General features: G+C 54.3%; 1 protein-coding gene across 6 annotated transcripts in view; it reads right to left on the bottom strand.

Annotated features, from left to right (window-relative positions):
* The window catches only part of PHACTR3 (phosphatase and actin regulator 3), a 275,267-nt gene that overhangs the window by 89,063 nt on the left and 169,378 nt on the right, over positions 1 to 16,826 (bottom strand). For all 6 annotated transcript variants that reach the window (XM_023231975.2, XM_023231974.3, XM_023231978.2 and 3 more), the window contains exons 2-4: positions 14,795 to 14,956; positions 10,202 to 10,279; positions 3,182 to 3,364 (exon numbers count right to left, since the gene is read on the bottom strand). In XM_023231975.2, the coding sequence (XP_023087743.2) occupies positions 3,182 to 3,364; positions 10,202 to 10,279; positions 14,795 to 14,956 (423 nt within the window). The remainder of the gene's footprint in view (positions 1 to 3,181; positions 3,365 to 10,201; positions 10,280 to 14,794; positions 14,957 to 16,826) is intronic.

Here is a 16,826-nt window from a genome sequence, read left to right as displayed (position 1 = left end):
AATGACGACAGATGACAATTATGACAGATGACGATGACGACAGATGACGATGGTGACAGATGATGACAATGATGATGGTGACAGTAACAGTGATGCTACAGCAGCAGCAGTAAACACTTTCCAAGTGCTCGGTGTGGGTTAAGACGGAGATAAGTCTTTTCTGGGGATCACTTAATTTAATTTTAGCAACCCTGGGAGGTCAGTGTGACTACTATCCTCATTTCACAGCTGATCAAGCAGGATCAGAGAGGTTAAGTCACTTGCCCATGGCCCCACAGCTCAGTAAGGAGTTCAGGCATGTGTCTCACCTGATGTCAAAGATGTCCTCTGTTTCCAGTTATTTGGACCAGTTGTTTGACCTGTGTGCCAGCATCTCATCATGGGCATGAGATCTCTGGGGGCTGCTTCCAGGGCTAAGTAAGCTAATGAATGTGGAGTCATTAGCAGAGCACTCTCCCCAACCCTGCCTGCAGGCAGCCACCTGTGTCAGCTCTTGTTATACCCTGCGTGATGACAAATGCCACTAACTGCTAATAAGCCAGCTGCATCCCTAAGGAATGGAATGGTCTTTGTTAAACCAGACTTGTGGCTCCTGCTTTAGACATTTTGGACATTCCTCCGTGCTTTCTATACTTCTGTTTGCTATATTTTACTTTAAGTGAATTCACATTTTTAACTCTGTTTATAAGAAAAAGCAAATCTCTATAATTGCCCTAAATGAGAAGTCAGTACTTCTTGCCCTAATTCAAGTATTTTCATTATTAATGTTTAAACATTTTCATTATTAATTAAACGTTAATAATGTTTTCTCATTGTCTGTCCACATGCCATTCACAAGAAGTCATCTCACGAACCCCAGGAGCACAAGACCCACACTGGGGAAGCCGGGAATGAGACAAGTCCCCGGCGAACCACGCAGTCTCCAGTCTCCCTGCCCCCAGGTCTTGCCAGGTCACCAGCAGAGCGCTTCCTACAAGGCAAATCCCATTGTCTCTCCATCCCTGGGGGTTCCAGCTGCCCTCAGGGAAAACCTGCCAGGCCAACTCTCTCCAATCTGTGGGCTGTTTTTTATTTTAATTTTTTTTTAAAAACAGGGTCTGGTTCTGTCACCCAGACTGGAGTAAGTGGTGTGATCAAGGCTCACTACAGCCTTGACCTCCCGGTCAACCAAAAACAAAAAACAAAACTGTTTTGTAGAGATGGGGTCATGCAATGCTGTCCAGGCTGACTTTGAACTCCTAGGTTCAAGTGATTCTCCTGTCTTGGCTTCCCAAAGTGCTGGAATGACAGGTGTGACCCACCTCACCGAGCCCTGGGCTGTTTTTAATCATTACAGTTCCGCTGACAAGAGCCGCCCCCTTTCACCATCGACACTGCTTTTGTGCTATGAGGGTAGAGGCAAGTGACTGCATCAGACACCTCCAGCCTGCAGCGCTGATGCTCTTTCCTCTCTGGCCCTTTTCAGAAAAGGTGTGTGCTCCTGTCCCCTGTCTTTGCATGTTATTCCCCTTTCTGCGATGCTCTGCACCTAACTCTCTGCCTGGCTGATTCCCACTCCTCCCTCAGGCCTCACTCAGGAGACGGTCCTTGATACAAATGTGTAATCTCAACAGACCCACTCTGCTCTCAGGAACCCATCCTCACACCCAGCATCTGGAGAGCGAGCGAGACCCTGTGTCTGAGGTCAGAAGACGGCGCTGAGGGGAGCAGGCACTGGCCGAGCTGAGCTACGGAAACCACTGCCAAGGAGAAGTGTGAGCCCCAGCGGGGCTGGGAGCGGCAGCCCTGCTCCCTCCGGGAGGCTCATGGGCCATACGCAAGGGCTGGGCTGCGGGGGCCACACCATGGCAGGAAAGCCAGGCTCTGCTCAGCCGTAAGAACCATGCCAGCCCCAAAGTCAGATACTTGGGGCACACAGAGACCTGTGTGTGTGGAGGGGGCCTCTGCGTGAGAGCTGGGACCCTCCAGGGGTCCCAACTCTCAGACCCCAAATTCCAAGCCAGGTGAAACTGGAGAGACACAGCCACCCCCGAGGAGGGCTGAGCATGCCTCTGAGCAGGTGCCTGCTAGCGCTGTAGGGGTGCTGTGGACGGGTGGCCTGTGAGGCTGTGGGTGTCACCCTTCTGTGGCAGAAGGAAGTCCCAGGCACAGTGCACCCGCTCTGAAGCAAAAGCCTACCAGGCTGTCCTGGGGCCTGGATTTCCAACTTCCCACACTCATGGAGAGACGTGTCTACCTTCCCACCCCCAAACTGTGTGAGACTTGTTTATAGCCTGAAATTTTATGAGACAACAGGATTCCAAGTCAACAGGGAAGCTCCAAAAGAATCGCTCTGCCAGGTGGGAGAGGAGGAGGAGCTGGTGAAGTGCCTGCAGGTTTCTGTGGCCAGTTCCTGCTTTCCTCCCTTCTATCCTTCCTTTCTTCTCCCCTATCCTTGGGAGGTGCCCTGGTCTATTCAATTAAAATAAAAACAACCCCCACTACCCAAAGCCCCTACTGCCTTTGATAATAGTCGCTCTACACAGCAGACACTGTGCTAAGTTCCTCCCACCCTCCAAACAACCCTGAGGTAGGTCCATTACTTTTCCCATTTAACAGAGGGAAACTGAGGCTTGGAGCAAGGCACCAAGCCCGCCTCCCCTCAAGAAGCATCGGAAGAATCCTGCATAGGCCGCAGCACGCTGAGCCTGCATCAGCACTGACCAGCTCCCAGGCATACACACATGCAGGGACTGAAGCATCCTTTAGGCCAAGAGGACCCCTGTGGCAGGATTTCGGCCATAGGAAAGTCCCTCAACCCTACGTCCTACCCCTTTTCGGGTCACTGAAATCCCCCCACTGGGCACTTGCCCCTCCAGAGAGCCCTTTCCTGCCTAGAAGCTCCCAGAGAAACCCAAAGACACCCTGGGAGGGGGGGAAGGTGTGCCAGGGAGATGAACGTCGTTAAGTACCTTCACTTATTGGCTGTGCCAGACTTGAAAAGAGACAGTAGAGAAAAGTGCCCCAGCAAACCCTTCAACCCAGCCAGGCAGCACAGCGTGGCAGCGCGTCGAGCACAGGCCTGGCTCTCTGGAGAACAATGCTCTACGAGGGCCGTTGCCTAAGCTATAGCCAGGGACACCCGTAGGGACGTCTGGCCATTCTAGGAGAAGCTCAGCTCAGTGCGGTCTCCAGTCAGTACCTGCATCGTCCAAGTGGGCGGCTGAGGACGGTGGCTTGTCCAGGGAGACCTGGTCCGTGCCAGTGGCCAAGGGGCTTCCAGGCTGGGCATCTTCTGAAGTCAGCATCTCCGACTTGGGAGTAGGTGGTTCACTCTGCACAGATCGGGGTCCTCCATCGGGGTTGCACGTTTTGCTTTCAGCATCTACAAGGAAATGCAGCTGTCAGCCAGGCCTGCGCCTCTCTTCCTTCATCCCCTCCACCATCCCAAGAGCCTTCCTGAGGAGTATCCATTCTAGGCTCTGGGTGGTCCCCCACCTCTCCCCCCACCACACACCAGGGAACAACGAACGGTGATTGCTGTAGACCTCTGAGATGCAGGGGTGGTTGTGGCTGCAGAAAACCAACTCACCTCTGCACCCACCACTCGACCCTCAGCCAGGCATTACACAGGTGTTTACTGATCACCTACTACGTGTCTGGCACTGTGACAGACTCTGGCAAGGTGGAGGTTAGTAAGATACAGTCCTTGCCCCCAGGGCGCTCACACTCTAAGGAAGCCACGCAGATGACCACACATGGTACCGTGAGCCCAGAACGGGGGCACACCCATGGATGGAGGGGACACAGAGCCGGGGGTCCCTAGGTTGACAGGCAGCCCTCCCAGCAGAGGAGGCACTGGCAGGGCATAAGGAAGGATCTGGTGCTTCCCCTCTCTTGAAGCTTGGCTGCTGCAGCCTCTGAGGGTCCGGCCCTTCACTTGTCATCCCTGGGGTTGCACCTTAATGGTGAGGGGCTCCGCACTCGGAGAGCAAAATAAATGGCCCAGTCACCCAACTGTAGGATGGCAGGGCCCTCGGCCAGCAAGTCACAGTCACGTCACTGAGATGCACGTTACAGCTCCACGCACAAAGCCTCCACATGGCCCTGCAGGATTCCTCTCAACCCCTACAGCGGTTCCTGGAGGCCTGGTGCAGAGCGCAGTGTGACCTGCACATGTCGACACAGCCATGCGGTGGCCGTTTGGGGATGCCAGCCTGCCCCGACCTCCTTCCACATGCCTCCCCCACATGCCTCCCATCCTGGCAGTCGAAGGAAGAGGCAACATTTACTTCAGGGTCGGGGTCCATAGGACCTGGTCAGTTCTGATTCCTGCCTGCCATCCCTGTGTCCTTCAACAGTGTCCCTTTCACTCCTAAAAGTGTCCTGTTTGGACAACAGTACAGTCACCCTATCATGCGTCCCACCACCTGCAAATGGCATTTTGGGCCCAAAGAGCAAATTCCTCTGGATCTCAATTTCCTTACCTATAAAACGGGAATAATATTTCTGCTTGCTTCATGGCAACATTACGAGAATTAATGGAGCTCAGGTATGGAATGTGTCTGGCATAAGGTGTGCACTTTACATATGCTTTCTGTCATGTTGGTGGTGATGGTTTCTGACAACGAAAAGAGGAGGGTGACAAGAGTGATCTGGCCCTTGGTCTGCACCTTTGGGCCCATCTGCTAACAGCAGGCTTAGGACAGAACCGTTTCTCCCTCCACAGAGTCCTCACCACACCCAGGACTCACGCCAGACCCACTTCCTGCCTGGGGCCCTGGAAGAGATTTGAGCTGTCATCACTGCCGATCAGATTCCCTCTGCTGCGCATGTCTCCTCCGGAGAGAATGAAAAGGTCAGCCACGCCGGAAGTCTGGAGATTTAGGGCCGGACGATCTCATCCATGCAGACGCGTCAGTTGCCCAGAGGTCCAGGCGAGGCTGGCAGGCTCTTCCCATAAGGCGCAGATGGCAAACGTGCCAGGCTCTGTGGGCCACGTGCCATATGCCCCGTGCTACAACTCTTCCTTGAGTTTTTGTTTAATTTTTATGAAAGTCTTTCCTATTTAAAAAGCATTCTTAGCTCAAAGGCCACATAAAAACAGGTCCTGAGCCAGATTTGACCCTTAGCTATAACAGCCCACCAACCCGGATACAAGCCAAGAGAGCTCACCAAGTAGACAAAATCAGAAGTCACAAAGCTCAAAACTGAAATCAGCCCCTTCTCATGACTGGTTTCCTCGTACTTGACATGCAACTGCGACAGCACAGCTTACCCGGGCCCTGGCCACACACAGGGAATGTAAGAGCTGGCGTGAGGGAGCACAGGGCTCCGCCAGCTTGAGCTTCACACCTACCCTGTGTGACAGGCAAGGCTGCCACCCACCACTGGCAGTTATGGACGCCAAACCTTAGAATGCACAGGTCTTTTGCTGCCACGCCTGTCACTGCTGTTAATAAGGATACCTCCATCATCATCATCATCAGCAGCAGCAAACTCATCACAACCACCACCATAAAAGGGTCAGAACATTGAACCTGGAAGGCCCAGAGGTCTCCAGACTCAAAAAAGCACCACACCCCTCCACAATCTGAGCCTTCCCCTGCTTTTGCAGCTTAGCAGCCCTTGCAGGACTTCTCTGGGCTGCGGTCAGAGCTCCAGCTCATAATCATGTTCAATGAAAAGTTTCAGTTCCCAAAATAGCCCTGGTGGCAGGGATGTTGCTAAGAAACGCAGGTTGGGGAGGGGTGGGGGGAGTGGTGGGAGCCCAGGCCCTGCTCCTTTCCCTGGAAGGTCAGCCTCCCCCTGGCCACTCTCCTTCGAGGGCTGCAGAAGGGAGCGCAGAGCAGTGCGCCTGAGCAGCCACAGTGAGAGGGAACGTGCTGCAGACATGCACATGCACTCAGATGCGCATGCAGGCACACACGTGTGCAGTCATGGCACATGTATGTGCACGGTGCAAGCACACGTGGGTGCACATGTGTGCACGTGCATGGGTGTGCACACATGCAGACATGTGTCCCCCGGCGTTCCTACCACATGGAAACCAGACAGACTTGATTTGTCACTGTCCAATTCCCTGAGGAAAGAATGCCTAGTCAATCTCAGGTCACTGAACACAGCACAGAGTAACAAACTCTCTTCTTTTATACCCAATGACAGGGTAGGAAATTCCTTAAATTATTTAAGAAAATGCCAAGTCAACGCATACAGGGAGATGGAGGAAAGCCATTCAGAACATAAACAGTGTCTGGCACAGAGAAACGTGGGCTGGGCGAGGGGGCTGGGGAAGGGGACCCCTTCTGCTAGAGATTTGGTCTGGCCTCGCTTGGTCACGGATATCTCAGAGGAGGGCGGAAGGAGCACTGAAGACAGCAGAGGGGTCCCCCTCCCCTCCCCGGGACACGACTGGCCCCACTGCACACATCTAGTAATGTAATAATGCCACCAGCAGGGTCCTTCCTAGGTCCAAGCTGATGACTAGTCACAGAACAGGAGGGGATGGGGTCGGAGTGGTCCATAAAATGGACCATCGATCATAAAATAACACCCCAGAGGGAGCAAATTCACGCCCTGGACGCTGCCTCAACCCCCAGGAGCTGGCGGGCTCTTTCCTTCCGGCCGTTCCCAGAGGCCAGCTCCCTCCACCAGGCTGCCCACCTGCTTCAGGGCAAGCTCCAGGGTGTCCGACGTGTATGCACATGCGAGTGTGCATACGTGCGCGTGTGCAGGGCAGAGGGCAATCCTGGGATTTGTAATGGCCAAGGAAGTTCAAATGTGAGTTTTGAGGGGGTTCAAATGAGGCTCCGGGGCCCTGACAATCCACTCCCGCAGCCTCACAGGGCCTGTCCCGCAGGAAGTCCCGGCCACCTTGCAGGGAGGCTCATGAGCCTGGCCGGCCACAGGAGGGCGCCCCCGGCTGCAGATGCGTCCCTGCCGGCAGTGGAAGGCGGTGGCTGAAGCTGGTTCCTTAACCCCAAAGCCAGGAAAGCGCTTCTGCTCCTCACCCTGGAGAGTCCTCACACCCACAGCAGAGGCGGCGGCACTGCGTGCCCACCCCGGAGCGGCAGCCCTCACGCCGGGTCCTCCCCTGAGCCGGAGAGGGCAGGTGCACAGCCACCACCACCAATTCCAGTCATCCTGCAAGAGGGTCTGACCTCAGGTCGACCCAGTGAGAACAGGCATTTTTGAAGCCAGTGCAGGACGGAAACCGCGGTGCAGGGAAGGATTTAGCCCGGAGCCTGTGGCCAAGCATCTGCGTGGATCCTGTTATTACTGCACGTTGATTACAGGTGGCACGCAGTAAAGGATTCAAGCAGCACAGAAGAGTCGACCGTGAACAGCAAGTCCAAGTCCCCTCCCAGAGCAACCCCTGCTGCCCCGTCCCTGATATTTCCCTGCAGAGACACTCGGGCTCCTGGCAGACCCCACCCACTCGCACTGTGGCTGCCCCAGCCTTCCACAGCAGCGTGGTTATGCCTCTGCCACCCCAGCCGCTGTGTGGGCAGGGAACATGGGAGGCGTCTTGACCCAAGCCCCTCTCCCGCTTTCTCCTTTCCTCCAGCACAACCCACCATCCCAAGGTCCCTTCCACCGCGGGGACTTGCTCTTGCTGCTCCTGAGGGCTGGAAGTCACTCCCTGCTTCCCTGTCTTTTGGCTTTTCAACCTTCCTGCATCCAAGTTGGAATCAGCTGTGGAGGATGAGGAAGCGCTGCTGCCTGGGTCCCACGCCCAGAGCATCTTATTTACCTGCTGCCTGAGCGGTGGAGGATTGTTAAAGCTCTCCAGGTGATCCTAATATGCAACAAACTCGGAGAATCAGGCCAGGTCCTCCTGCCCACCTGTGGACCCCACGCAACCATCTCCCGGCCCCGGAGGACCAGGTCAGGTCCTGTCTCGTGTTCTTAGGGTGCCATGTCCTTCACCACACTCATCGCCGTCGTGAGTAGCTGACTCTATGTGGGATTATCTAATGGTCCCACTGGATGTGTGTTCAGAACAGTATTTTGCTCACCTGTGTCCTCAGCAGCTAGCACAGACCCTGGCACATAGTGGGCCCTCAATAAAATGTCATGGCATCAATTTAGGAGCGCATTTGCCCTCTCAAGGAAAGAGACTGTGTTTCAGGTCACTCTAGTCCCTGGTCCATAATCATTTAGCAAGAGAGACAGTATGGAAGGTAGAGATGAACAAACCACAACATGGAGGCCACTCCAGTCCCCGCACCTGGATTTGACATCTTTAAATGGTTGACAAAATTATATAAAATTCAAAGGCCAGTGGCCATAAGTTTTCTTGGGACACAGCCACGCCCTCTCATGCATGATTTGTCTCTGGCTGCCTTTGGGCTACAAAAGCAGAGACAAGTAGTTGCAACAGAGACTGCACAGCCCCCTAAAATATGCACTATCTGACCCTCTCCAGAAAAGGTTTGCCGACCCTGATCTAAAGTGATTCTGTAAGACCGCGGGTGTGTGATGTCGCCGTCAGAGGCACGGAAGCCAGAGACCAGGCTCCCACGGCAGCAGGGTGAAAGCCATGCTGTCAGCCTGGCCGCAGCCAAGCATGCGTCTCCAGCCTCTGTTCCGACTTCATCAGAAAAACTCATCTTGCAAAAACTCAGAGTGGAAAAAAGCCAATGCTCCTAGAAGTTTTCCCCTTTAATTATTCAAACTATAGCTTCATTTTTGAGAGGAATCAAGTCTATATACTTACTCTTTCCTCAACAAAAGTAATATATTTTTTAAATAGATGAAAAAAGGCCCTAGCATTGTTTTCATCTTCCTTTCTCCTTCCCTAAGATCCAAAGTCATGCCTGTTGGCAACATATTCAAAATGCCGAAGTTTGGCACTTTTTTGTCCCATCCAAATTAAAATCCTCCAGATTTCTAACTCAGCAACTGCATTCCACCAAATCTGAGTATCACAACAGAGCGTTAAACATCTGAGTGCCACGGGACTTGACACCAAGCTTTCCTCGCACATGTAAGGTTTTATTATCACTATTAAGCAATTTCCAATGTAGATTTCCCCTAAAAATAGCATCATCAAAATACTTCACTCTTTGAGTCTAAAGAAAGGAAATGATGACAAAGGCTTGGGCCCACAATCGGGTTTGTGCGCTGACAGGCCCTGCTGCATAAAATCTGGATTCATTTATTTCATGAGCTTCCTTCCTAATTCCTGATATTTGGGCCAAATTACAAAGACACTAGTAATATTTTAAGGCTGAAGCAGGGAGAGAGGAACTCAATATATTCATGCAAGCCTCAGGAAATTGGCTGTGCATGGCCAGATTCCTTAAATCAGGAGGCCAGAGCTTGGTCCAGCTCCAGACAGTCTTCCAGAGGCAGTGAGGTTTTATGAAACTTCCTAACCAAGATTTAGCCTCTCAGGGAACCGGAAAGCACCAACGGCTAGTGTCAGCATCCAAGTCCTGGGCCTCACACCTCCGGGAATCCATCACAAAGAGAAAGACTTGGGAATTAAAGAACTCTGTTCAGTTAATTGCATGAGTGATAATAACTGGCCTTTCTGAAAGATGGAAACAAAGACGATCATGTAGACACCACTGAGATTAAACTCTCTAGACCAGAGACCAAGAGAGGAGGATTTGTTCTGCGTCTCTGTTCTCAGGCTGCTATGACTTGGGGCAGTCACCACCCAGACCCTCACACTCCTCATCTGCAAATGGGATAACCACTGCCCCCATCCTCAGGGAAGCTGGGAAGACCAATGAGACAGGGCGTGCGGAATACCCCACCCAGCCCCAGCATGTCCTGAATGCTTCCTACATGGCGGTAGTAGGAGTAGGTTATAGTGGAATTAAAAATAATTTGCGCAGATGGAGAATTGAAATGTGAATATGAAAAAAAAAAAAAAGTTAATGCTGAAAAAACCATTGCTGCCACTTTAAAGGAATTGGGATAAACCACCAACTTTTTCATGCACAGCCAGCACTGTTAGACATTACCCAGGCAGTCGTGTCATGAGGGGGAGCTCTTCAGCTCAGTAATGGGGGTCTCCCATGCCCCTGGGGGCTGGACCAATGGAATGGCTCCTGATATGAGGCATTTCTCCAACCCTGCAGGCTTCATATGGACACGGCCCTCTTCTGATTCTACTCCGTTTCTGATGGGCTTCCTGGATTCATGTGAGACTTTTCATTCCGCATTCCCAGCACCGTGCCCTTCCAAGCCAGGGGCGGGTCCCACTTACCCTGCTCCATCATCTCCAGCAGCCCCTTCTTGATGAGCTCCTCTCGGCCTTGCCTGCCGGCCATCTTCTTCTCCAGCGCTGCCCAACACACAAACACACAGTGAGTCTTGGGCAAAGGTTTGACACCAGGCCCAAGCCACAGCCAATGCCAGGCTCAAGTTTACAGACCAAAAACAGTGAGTGAGCTAGCAGGTGCCTCGGGCTTAGGGGCCTGGTCCACTGGCAAGGCCCAACTTTCTTACAAAGCACTCTGCTAAGCAATGTACATAAACCACAGCTAAAGCGCAGTGCACGCCGTGGATATTCTACAGCAGTCGTTTCTGTGACGTATCTGGAAAGCCCCTCCACATAGAACGCCCCTCTCTAAGTCAGCTCCCACCAGCCATTCCTGCCCTTCACCAAATGCTGCTTAACTTACCAACCAAGGAAAGCGCCCTCCCTCTGCCCCCAACACCTCAGGCTCCTTTCTGTGGTTCCTGTTAGCCTTTGCTAAGTGCCTCCTGGTCCCTGTTAACATCCACTCAGATGAGATTCTTCTGTGCGGCTCTCCCACTAGAGCGTCTTCCAATAAACACAGGTTAAAAGCTTCCAGTCTACCAGATGGACAGAAAGGGAGGAGGCCAGCCCCCAGTCCCCTTCCACCAAGCCTAATTTGCCAGATCTTTGTCAATTCCACCTTCAGAATAGCCTTTCCTGCCTCCCCTTCCCAGAGCAAAACACTTGAGCGATGCCCCCCGCCTTCTCCCATTCTCCCTCCGCTCACAGGCAGGCCTCAGGCTGCTCGGCAGTCATCTTCTTCCTTCCATCAGGAAAACTGTTTGCCTACAGGTGAGCCCCAGTTTCCAAATACAAGACTACATAACCACCTCAACCTTTTCTTTGAAAGATGCACCTTTGCGAGGGCTGTTTCCCCTGCTGTGATGCTTTTCCCCGCCTTTCCCAATGAACCAATTACATCTCAGCTCAATGCAGCTCAATGCAGCCTCCTCGCCTGGGTCTTCTCAGACCACTGGGCCCAAAGCAGTGGCCGCCCTGCTCATCTCCACCCCAGGGCCTGCCCAGTGATCCTGCCATTAAGCCTGGATCGCAGAGAGTCCATCAGTGTTCTGTGTGTGCCAGGGGCCCTGCCAGATGCCGGGGACCAGACAGAGTCAGCCCACCTGGCTGAGCTTAATGTCTAGGTGGGGAGGCCGATGACAAACAGGCACTGGCAATGGAATTATTTCACGTGTTCAAAAGTATTTCCTGAGCATCTGCTACGTGCCAAGTGCTGAGCTGGGTGCTGGGGAGTCACGGAGGGCAGAACCCCTGCAGCCTCACGGTCACAGGTGTGGGCTCCACTGGGGGAAACAGGCCATGGTGACCAGGTGTTCAATCTATGGAAACCCCTTACACATTTACTGAGCACCTACTGTGTGCCAGGCACCGTGTCAGGCACAGGAGATTCTGCCGTGAGCAAGACAGGCACAGCCTCTGCCTGAGGCCAGCACAGCTGGGAGGACAGATGGCAAGTGTCTAGAAATGGGCGAGGAGGGATAAGTCAAGCCCGGGGTGGGGGACTGGTTGGGGGGAAGTTGTCTGGGGAAACCCATCTCACCCTTGACCTCCGGGGTGGCTTCTCTGAGGATATTTACCCTAAAGCCAAAGGATGAAAAGGGAAACCCAAACACAGCAGGGTGGGGACATTTTTGGGCAGAGAAAACAGAATTTCCTTTCTGTGGTCCTAATTTCCAAGCCAATTTCCAGGTGCCAGAATTGTGGATAAAATTGACAAAGTAAATGCTGACCTTGGGAGGTGTCAGCAAGAGGCTGCAGGTAGGTTCACAAAGCAGATGAGAAGAACAGGGGTGGAGGCCTTGAGCTCTGAGTGGACCCCGTCCCCAGGCCAACACCAGGCGGTGCTCATGGTGATCAGCCTCAGACATCACAGGTCTTTGCCTGCACTGACTCGAGGACTTCCCAATGACCCAAAGACGCAGCTGCGAGGATCTACTCTCCCCCTCTTGGGGATGGGGACATCAGTGGTGGTGCAGCTTGTAAAGGTGGTACAGCATGTAAATGGCTGAGTGGATCTGAGCCACCTGCCAGGGCAGGCATGGACTGAGATGCTGCTCCACCCTATAGCCCGTGAGAGCCATCTTCAGCGTGTTCCCCCAGCCTTGCCTGCCAAAACCACTGTTCGCTACATATTTCTCTTTCAATCATCTTTGTATTCACTTCAGCTCATCCTAACCCGTGACGCCCGTGAAATCAGGAATTTGATATGCTGAAACAAATAACACCCCCCTGCTTTAAGGAAAACAGTGGTTTGGAATAAGTAAACAAAATGCAGCACTGTTCCTCGAATTTCCAAACGCCCAAATGATGGTCCTGAAGGTGGGGATGCTGCAGGTAATAACCTTGAGACCTCCAGTGCCCTAGGAGGGTCCCCAAAGCATCTTGCTGGTGAACTCACACAGCACAGCTTGGAGGAGGCCAAAGAACCCAGAGTCCTCAGAAGACAAACCTCAGCCTTCCAGTCCCACCGCTGGGGGCAGCAGGCCTGGAGAACATCAGAGACCCACCTGAGGTCACGGAGGTCGCTCTGCTCCAGTTCCCCGGCCTTTCACTGCTGCACAGACGTGCCTTCCCCAGCCTGGTGCCTTTGCAAGGGCTGTTCCCACTGCTGCCATGCTTTTCCCTGCCTTTCTCAATGAACCAATTACATCTCAGCTTAATGAAGCCTCCTCACCTGGGTCTTCTGAGACCACTGGGCCCAAAGCAGTGTCCACCCTGCTCATTTCCACCCCCAGGGCCTTCTCATTGATCCTGTCATTAAGCCTGGATTGCAAAGAGCCCATTGGTGCCATGTGTGTGCAAGGGGCCCTGCCAGATGCAGGGGAACACATGGACCCCGCCCACCTGGCTGAGCTTAACATCCAGTGAGGGAGGCTGCCTTGCAGCCTCGTCGGAGTCTGGAATTGACTCGCGTGCTGGTTCACTTGGTGGCTTCCACACTTTGTCGCTCGACTCCCTACTCTGCAGAAAGCTCTGGGTGGGCAGGGCCTGGGCCCCTCCTGTTGGTACTGGGCACACAGGAGGTGCTCAAGATCTGCTGAATGATGATGCTTGTTCTGTTTTCATTTCAACAAGAATTCATCTATCAACTTCTTGGTTGGTAAAAAAAAAAAAATAGTAATAATTTTGTAAAGCATGCACCAAGCATGAGTGGAGGGCCTGCTGTTGGTGTTGACCGGCTGCTCCTGCCGTGAGCCTGGGCGCTGTAACACCTGGCCTTCGTCTCCACCATCCTCAATGCCTGGAACCCGTGCCTCTTCAGAGCTGGAAAGGAAATGGGACCCCAGGGACCACCCGAGGGAACAGCCTGAGACGGGCACTCGCCAGGGCTGGTTCCTGAGACCCAGGACTGATTCTACATCAGCAGCTCCCTCACTAATTGTTTTTAGGTGTCGCTCACAGGTGTGTGGCTTGGACGCCGGGGGCGGGGCGGGGGTAGGCCCTGGGGTGGAGATGCGGCCTCCTCCGGGCTCTGCTTCTCAGAACACTGCCATCCACAGAGCCCAGGCTGAGGAGCCACCACACCTGGCTGCCAGGGTCCAAGCCTCAGCCCCGCCACCTGCTGGCTGTGTGACCCTGGGTGAGTTTCTTCCCTCTCTGGGCCTGTTCTCCATCCCTACGATGGGGCAGGGTCCTGCGGGAGTGCTGGCCTAGCAGGAGGTTCTGAGGGTTGAGTTGGCTTCTCCGTGCCAAATGCTGGGGGCCGTGCTCTGCTGTTATGTGCCTCATGGCTGCTTGTCCCGTCATCACTGCCTGTGTCCACCCTGTCCGTGGTTCAGCCTCATGGCTGCAGTTCCCAGGGTGGATTCCGAGGAGGCAGGGGCAACAGGACCAGCCATCACAATCCCACTTCCCACAGAGCCAGGGCTGGCAGGGTGTGAGGGTGCAGCAGGAGGTGAGTGGAGGAATCTTCTGGATGCTTTGGTGGGAGGGTGTAGGGAAGGCACGCTGAGAGAGCTTAGGAGCTGGGGAGCGGCCTCTGTCTTTCAGGAAGAAGAGAGGCCCAGAGGTGTCAAAGTCAAACCGAGGGCCTCGACCCTGTGAGTCACCCAGGGGGCTCTTGGCCAACTAAACCCGCATCTGTGGGGGCAGGCCCCAGGACCCAGCATCCTCCGAGTGAGACTGCAGGTACGGGAGGTGAGGTGATGCGTGGGCCGGGGGCTCACCACCCAAGTGAGGCTAGCGAGCGAGACCTTGCTCCAAAGCCAGTGTCTTGGCCCAACCCGGCCCTAAGTGAATGAGAGGCTTCGTTTTTAACAACGTTCCAGTGGATTTGTGGGCAGCTTAGGGTCTGGGCAGAGCGTCCCACATGGGGTGCCTGGTGCCGACCCCACCCCAGGACCTCGGGACAGCCAGGTGGGCCCTGGAGGGGCCAGCGGGGTAACTTGCATGGCTCCTGTGGCCATCGCAGGCCATGAAGCACAATGTGCCCCTCCTGTGTGGGGGGGCCGGGAAGTCACAGGTCAGCAGGGGCTGTGGCACCATGACAAGGATGGTCCCAGCCAGAGCCTGCCTGCGCCTGCACCAGGCCCTTACCTGACGTTGTCTGCTTCAGTTTTTCGTTTTTCTTTTTCCTCCATTTCCAGGGTTTGAAGATCCTGCCCAGGGTGGCCAGTTTGCTGTTCCTCCTCACAGGGGGAGTTCGAATCCCTGAGACCAGATATTCAGGACGCGCCGGGGGCGCTTGGTCCATTTCATCTGGAAGACGAAAACCAAGGGGGGACCTCAAGTGACCAGCAAACCTATGTGACTCCTGGAGGCCCAAGATGACGACCTCTCTCACCCTCAGGGGTCACCAGTGATCCCCCAAAGCCTGGACCCCAGGAGGGTTGTCAAGCAGTGTGCCCACAGCGGCCACGGCCGCTCAGCAGCGTACGCTGGATTTCCCTCTGTGAGACCCTCCCTCCCGCACCCCACTCATGGCCACCGGAAGCCCTCGCCTGCTGCCATGTGAAGCACCACGTGTGAAGACACTCCTAATTCCAGGACGAAACGCTGCCTGCCCCGGACCCTTGTGCATGTTCTGCCCTCCATCCACGCTGCTCTCCCTCCCAGCCACTTCTCTGCCTCATACATTTCAGTTTCTCCATTGAATAGAACTTTGTCCAGAGTCTTTACCTTCTTCTTGTCCCAGACAGGGTCACTGCCTTGTCTTATGCCCATAAAGCTACCTATGTAGGCACCAAGGAGCTGCAAAGACCTCTGCCTGCCTGCCCTCCCACCAGGCTGCCATCTCTCCTGGGGCAGAGGCCAGGCCTGGGGCCGCCTTGGACCCCAGCGCAGAGCCAAGCCGGTGAGAATTCTGAGCGAACGGCTGCAGAGTGAGCACGTCTGTGAGCGGGCAGAGGAAGCAGTGCTCCTAGGACCCCTGCCTTGTCCATGAAACGGCCACGTTTGTAGACTCTGGGACACATGAAGATGAATGTCCCAGGAAGCTCATGGCAGTGCTGTTTGTTGTAAAAGAGACTGGTAGTGACCTACATGCCTGTCCACAGGGGACTGGGTAAGTCATCGTCTGTCCTGTCAACGGCCTGTGTGCAGATGCAGAAAGAAAAAGTGGATCTCCATGCACGGACAGGAAACTGATCTGAGATAAACAGGCCAAAGAAAACCCCAGCTCACGAATTCACACGCACACGCCACCAGTGTGTGAACAGAGGTGGTATACAGGCGCACACTGGTGTGTGGAGAGAAAATGACTGTGGGCCCCCCAAAGAAATGGAGAACCCTGGGGCTGGGCACAGTGGCTCACGCCTGTAATCCCAGCATTTTGGGAGGCCGAGGCAGGCAGATCACAAAGTCAGGAGTTCGAGACCAGCCTGACCAACATGGTGAAACCCCGTCTCTACTAAAAACACAAAAATTAGCTGAGTATGGTGGCAGGTGCCTGATATCCCAGCTACTCTGGAGGCTGAGACAGGAGAATCGTCTGAACCTGGGAGGCAGAGGTTGCAGTGAGCCACGATCACGCCACTGCATTCAGGCCGTTGGCAGGCAGGGGAGAGAGGGAGATGTGCTTCATAGGCTGTTTTTGTAGCACATGCCGTGTGTCCCTTAGTAAGAAAGATTAGTTCGAATGAAACAAAATGCAACTAACAAAATGGTAAAGTTAGAGGAGCTCACGAAGTAAGCCAGCGTCACCTCCATCCCACGGTCACAGTGTAGACCAGAGCTCAGGCCATCACCCAGGCAGGACTGAGAATAAATGAGCATATTGCCCCAGATGCCTCCTGGGACAGGGAAGGGATGTTTCTTCTGGCAGCAACGAAGACCTGAGTCCCATCCAGACTCCGATTTAACCTCCCAGTGTCACCAGGGGAGGAAGATCGCAGACCCGCGGGGTGCTCCCCAGCATGGCTGCTGCCACAGGAGCCCAGACCTCTGCCAGGACCCCTCGCCCTGCGAGCATACACACTCCCCCACAGTCGGCTCAGCCTCCCATGGTCAGCGCGTGGTCAGTTCCATGGCCAGCAGGTGAATTTGCCTTGTTGCCTGTAGAAGGGGCCGGGAGCCCTGAGCTGATGCAGACCTCAGAGGCCCGGGAAGCACGGACATGCTGGGAGAAGGG

Source organism: Piliocolobus tephrosceles, chromosome 20, assembly GCF_002776525.5.
Source record: "Piliocolobus tephrosceles isolate RC106 chromosome 20, ASM277652v3, whole genome shotgun sequence".
In the NCBI taxonomy this organism is placed as follows: domain Eukaryota; kingdom Metazoa; phylum Chordata; class Mammalia; order Primates; family Cercopithecidae; genus Piliocolobus; species Piliocolobus tephrosceles.
The sequence above is the reverse complement of the archived record's forward strand: the minus strand, read 5'-3'. Positions and strand labels throughout refer to the sequence as shown.